A 6000-nucleotide genomic window follows, 5' to 3' on the forward strand; every position below is an offset into this window, starting at 1 on the left:
CACATCTCTGACCTCATCACGGAAGAAAACCCAGACATCCTTTTCATTACTGAGACCTGGTTTGCTGACGACTACAAGCCCATCACTCACGAGGCCTTTCCACCCGCCTACAACCTTACTGTCCAGAACAGATCGCGAAGGGGGGGAGGGGGGGGCTTGCGATACTACACAAACACCAATTCCCACTAATAATTAAGGACACTTCAAACGACAGACTCAGAATCCCTCATGGTAAAACTGGAACTCTCACCCTCCACTTCCCACAGCGTCCTACTCCCGGCTACAACAACAACTTTGCAGACACACTTGGTGAAACACTGATCACCAATCTCATCCTTCACCCAACACTTACCATCTGGTTCGACTCGTCCTATGACCCGATCACTCACAACCTAGAATCACTCACCCTGACACAATACATCTCCACACCCACCCACATGGGAGGTCACACCCTTGATGCGATTTCCAGCATTACAAACATATCTACCCAACCCCCCCTCCCTCCCCCCCCCCGCCCGCTATCATGGACTGATCACTCAGCAATTTACTTCTCCATACCAATGAGCATAGCGGCTGGCGTTCAAGGCCACACAAGACCACCACCAACCACCTCCCATATCATTCCACTATGGGAAAAAGTCGTAATCGCCCCAGAACTAGTACACTCACTAGTCAGCTCTCTCCATACACTTTCCCTCCAGCGATCGAAACCTCTGGCTTACAAATGCCATCACACCCCTCACTCCAACAAAACAGACCTCTCAGAGATCAGGACCAACACCCAGGTGGTTCACCGCCAAACTCGGGTCACTAAAATCCCTCAAGCACTGTCTGGAACGGACCTGGAGAACCGACTGTACAGCCGAGAACAAAACCGCCCTATCAAGAGCAACCAGAGCATACAGACTAGAAATCGGAAAAACCAAGAAAACATTCTATGGGAACAGAATCCTAAATGCTCAAAACCAGAGAAAGGAACTACATAGAATCATATCCGAATTCAAATCCCTCGCATGCTCGAGGCGCACCCACCAGTCTCCCAAGACCTATGCGATACCCTATCACTGCACTTCCACAATGTCGCCAGTGACACACCCATAATCGCTAAATTGGAACACATGCCACCGCCACCTTCCCACCCGCAGACTGACCTTCTCCAAGACCCCCCTCAATGCTAATCTTTGAGTCCTTCTTTCCCATCTCACACCAGGAGTTCCCCCACTCACCGGCCAAAATCACCCCTCCTTCTGAGGTGCTGTGGAGCCCATGGGACTCGGATGGTATATTTCTTTACTGGATTTCTATCATAGATGTCCAGTCAAAAATGCCATGCTTTGCATACACATATAATCATGTTGATTGTGTTAGGCCCAGTGGGGCCCAGGAGACAGGGATGGTATCTTTTTACTGGACATCTATCATAGATGTCCATTAAAAAGTCATGCCTGTGCCCCCCAGCACCAATTGACAACAGTTAAGCTATTTAATTGTGCTCTACAATGCAACATTTTAGCCCATTATTTTAAATAAAATTCACGGGGGAAAACCCCCCGAACTCCTTTTGATTGGTTCGGGCTCCCTCACTGCGCTATGGCATTTTTGGGGGAAATAGTTATGCCCCCTCCACTTAAAAAAATTCACCAGCCGCCACTGGCCCTCGGACTGTGGTGGGAGCAGGATGGGTGGGAACCATGGGATAGTGGTGAGAGCAGGGTGGGTAGAGCCCAGGGTGTGTGATGGGGTGGGGAGAGCCCAGAGACTGAGTAGGAGGGGGATGAGGGAACCCAGCAACTGTGATGGGAGCAGGTGGGGGAGCCTAGGGACTATACTTGGAGTAGGGTGCGGTGACGGCGCGCAATACATACTGTCCATTTGGCATTTTTGGGGGGGTCCTGGCCTGCCAAAATTTTGCTCTGGGTGGCCCAGGCTGAAAAAGTTTGCAGACCTTTGTCCTAGACCCTACATAATTGGGTTTCAGGCCACTTGGGAAGAGAATGCTCCCTAGTCGCCATCTGGGATGACCTGAAAAGAACAGCCGACGCAGAAGGCTGCGCTGTACGCATCCTACTGGACTTCTCTGCAGCTTTCGAAACCATCAATCACACTATTCTACAGGCTACAAACCCCATGAATCAGAAACCCAGCGGTCTCTTGGATCTCCTCTTTCTTACAGCACGCACAACAGCATTCGCATCGGATCACTTTGACAAACCATCGCCCCATGCACAACACTCCTGCTCGGCAAATACACCAGGGAAGCCAGCAGGATTCGCTGAGGCTCACCGCAACAAACTTCACTCACCCTCGCCGCTCAGACTTTTGCTCCATGAATAATGAGGCCATGCCGGCCACTCTGACCAGAAGACGCTGCAGCCGAAATACATTGAAGCACACTACGTATAATTTACACCACGTTTGTGGACAAAGGCCACAGAGACGGTCAAACATCCATGCACCATAGAATGCAGCTATGGCTATGCCATTCCAGTATAGCAGCACACATAGATGTCCACACTGAAACAAGTGACGTACCTCAACACCTCTGCCACTAACATACAGCGACTGCCAACAAAAAAGAACATTCAGTATAGCTGGGCAAGCATCGAATCTTCAACAATAGCACTCTACTCCAAATCACCAACAGCACCCACCCACGTGCCTGACCTTTGGGCTGCTTAGTGGAGCCTAGCCAGCCACCTAAATCCTAAACCAGCGAAAATGCACACAAGCCGCTCTTAATCTAAAGTCTTAGAACCTCCACCACATTTACTGCGGTCACCAAGGGCGTTCCAACCACAAAGCGCATTGAGGCCATACAAATGGGGAAAGAGCGCTATATAAATAACCAAATACAAGTCTCCCAGGATTTCCTGCTACCTAAACATTTTGGGCACTCTTCCCATTTGTAATCCGGGAGTCTAAAATTCAGTACTTGGATTGTTTTTTTTCTACATTTCCAAGGTTTGCCTCTGTGTTCATGTTAATGCACTGACAACTAGTCCCCCCCCCCCTCCACCCCATCATCAGCAGTGACCTTTTAACTGAAATCATAATCCGTGTATTATATGCATCTTTCCATTATTGGCAGCATTTCTATTTTGTCTATGGTAACCTGGGGAGCGTTTTAAGTTATTCCATTGACTTGTGTTGCTTTGAGGACATCTGCTGCATATAAAGCAGGCTCCTCGGGTAAGGCACTGTGTCCTTTCAGAATAAGCCATTACCTAACATGAGTACCTCCTATGAATGGTTCCACTCAAACTAATGGCAGCAGTAGTAACATATTCCGTCTTGTAGGTGTGCTCATTGGTCATTTGAATTAACCATACTAAGAGATGTACCATATCGTATTGCCTTTCCACATATGCTGCTTCCTTGATTTTGTCCTTTTTATCTGTCCCCCTTCCATCACTACTGTTTAGGTTCTGATCATTGGCCATTGTATATTCTGTCCTAGGTTTATTGGAGGAATTGTACACTCTGTACAGAGTTGGAATCCTGGAGGTGATTAGTCTACACTCCTATAGCAAAGGAGTTCTGAAATGTTAAGATTAAGAAGTAATAGCTGTCACTCGGATACATTGCTTTTCCTGTGCTGGCAGTGGTCCATTTAGTCAATATGCAGTTAATCGGCAAAGATGTACAGTTATGAGACCTTTGTGAGGATGAACCTTTGCTAAAGCAGAAAAGTAGCTTTTTAGTGAAGCCATGGGAGGAATGGGTCTACTGATAAGGTACCTAGTCGGCCGGAATTTCCGGACTGGTAAGATTTAGAAAACTGCAGTTTGAGAGGCTAACCATGATGTGTGCTTACAATAGAAAACCCTGCTCCCAAATGTTGCTATTGTGTACTACTTCGCCCGTTCTGTTAAGGGATGCCATTTTTCAACACTGCAGAAAGTGAGATATATATATATACCTAGGCATGAAGGATGTGTGGTTTTTAGCTGCTTATGTAGATGCTTACCCAGTAGAAATGAACTGACTTGTCTCTTCTCTTCCAGGCAAGGACTTTCCAAACTCATTTGAGTCGCTTGTCAAGAAGATCTTTCGGTATCTCTTCCATGTGCTCGCCCACATCTACTCTGCCCACTTTAAGGAGACTGTGGCACTTGAACTTCATGGACACCTAAACACACTGTATACCCACTTCCTCTTGTTCATCCGAGAGTTTAATCTGGTGGACCCTAAGGAAACTGCCATCATGGATGACCTAACAGAAGTGCTCTGCACAAGCACTGGCAACAGCAGCAGTGCCGACATCAGCACTGGAGGGACTGAGAATGGCGGCGGGGACGCAGCACAGAACCACATTAAGGAGAGATGAGCTTCTCCCTGCTACGAGGAGCACACTAACCCTAAAATCTTTAAGAACCATGTCAGCGGCTCTGTGTCTGTCTGTGTGCTGCTTTTGTGCACAGACACACACGTCATGCCCAGCAATTCAGGGAGGATGCTGCCGCTACCGCTCCTGCAGGATGGAAGGAAGCCCACTTTCAAGGGAGTGATAGGGCAGCGGACAATGGGCAAGTGGCTTTTAGGCCACAGCTGCCGACGGTGCATCTGGCTTTGTTTTTATTTTGGTAGCGTCTTTATTTTTCCTCCTCTTGCATCACCGCCAACTGGATTGTGGATACAGTTTTTGCCTTTACGTTTCCCCCATACAGGTTTTAATTTTTTTTTTCTCGGTGGGGCAGGAGGGTGAAAACTGTCTTCAGCATCTCCTTTCCCTCAGTGGGAAAGCCACTAACACCACAGCTCATCTTTCTCTCATGCATCATCATCCTACTGCCAGGTTTTATTTGTATTTTAATGTATTTTGGTATAAAGAGTGGTTTTTATTTTACTTTGAAGTGACTGATCTAAAAACAGGTTTATTTTTCTCCGTTTTAGTTTGGTGGTTGGCTCAAGTTTTTCAACCACAAATTTCTTGTCACATGGATTCTGCTCTACCTTCTCCAACCCTGCTTTTCCTCCACCCTACTGATTTGCCGTGAGTTGGAACGGCTTTGTGCAGAGGTGGTATATGCAAAAGAGGGTTGTGACTGTTCTTCCATCCTTGGCACTTTGACGACGCTTGAAACAGTCAACGCTGAGCATAAAACATGCCCTGCATAAACCCTATTCATTCAGAGTACCTCCTTGCTCCCTCAAGGCTTTCATCGGAGGATAACATTTGTCTGAGTGTGAGAAATGATGGATAGTGATGGATGTTTGATGGGAGGGAGGGGGCTGTAGCGCTGGTTCGCCACCTGTACTAGAAGAAAAATGACTATGGTTATGACATGATACTGTTGGCTTACATTAGTTCATCTGTCAAATGATTAAAATAAAATCTATGAGGCTTACTCTGCCCATGTGTCTGTGTCCTCAGAGTGCCTCCTTGGGACCCCCGTAACCATTCCCTGGTAAATGGACGATTACCTTTAAATCATTGGTGTATGATGCTTGGGCTGATGCATTTTAATCCTTCCTTTCGGCAGTATGACAATTACCCACCCCCTTCTCCTTTTGTGAGCAAGCCAAGTAGGACATTGGCTGAAGTAATCAATGGGTGGTGCGGGGGTGCAAAGTCAGATAACAGTGCCTGTGTGTCTCACCATAGTCCTGGAAGAAAAGACATCAATACTGGTGCAGGCAGTAAAGCCTAGGTTTGAACTGAGAATTATCATTACTATTGCTTCTTATGACCAGTCTGAATGAGAGACTATGATTTTTAAGGGACCTTCAGTCTTCCTCCCTTGGCCAAATTCATCATAATATGCCTATGCAGCCATTGGCAAATTAACTGTCCAGGTTTCCTCTAATAGATGTGTCTGCTCGGAGTGAGTTGTCGAGGCTGAGCCTTGGTCAAGAAGTAAGAACACTTGTTACAGTTTGTGTCCTCCCACGGATTCCTAATCTTTGATATACTGATATCCCGCTTGCAGTTTCAGAAAACCTTTTTTCGACAACAGAGGGTACTGTGCTGCATCGTCAATGTTCTTCGGCGCCCTCCAT

General features: G+C 47.0%; 1 protein-coding gene across 4 annotated transcripts in view; it reads left to right on the forward strand.

Annotated features, from left to right (window-relative positions):
* The window catches only part of MOB2 (MOB kinase activator 2), a 644864-nt gene extending 639516 nt beyond the window's left edge, over positions 1-5348 (forward strand). For all 4 annotated transcript variants that reach the window (XM_069623962.1, XM_069623963.1, XM_069623961.1 and 1 more), the window contains exon 5: positions 4005-5348. In XM_069623962.1, the coding sequence (XP_069480063.1) occupies positions 4005-4327 (323 nt within the window). In that variant the 3' untranslated portion in view covers positions 4328-5348. The remainder of the gene's footprint in view (positions 1-4004) is intronic.
* Positions 5349-6000: the final 652 nt, after the last annotated feature.

This window comes from Ambystoma mexicanum, chromosome 11 (assembly GCF_040938575.1).
Source record: "Ambystoma mexicanum isolate Mex_15411 chromosome 11, UKY_AmexF1_1, whole genome shotgun sequence".
Classification (NCBI taxonomy): domain Eukaryota; kingdom Metazoa; phylum Chordata; class Amphibia; order Caudata; family Ambystomatidae; genus Ambystoma; species Ambystoma mexicanum.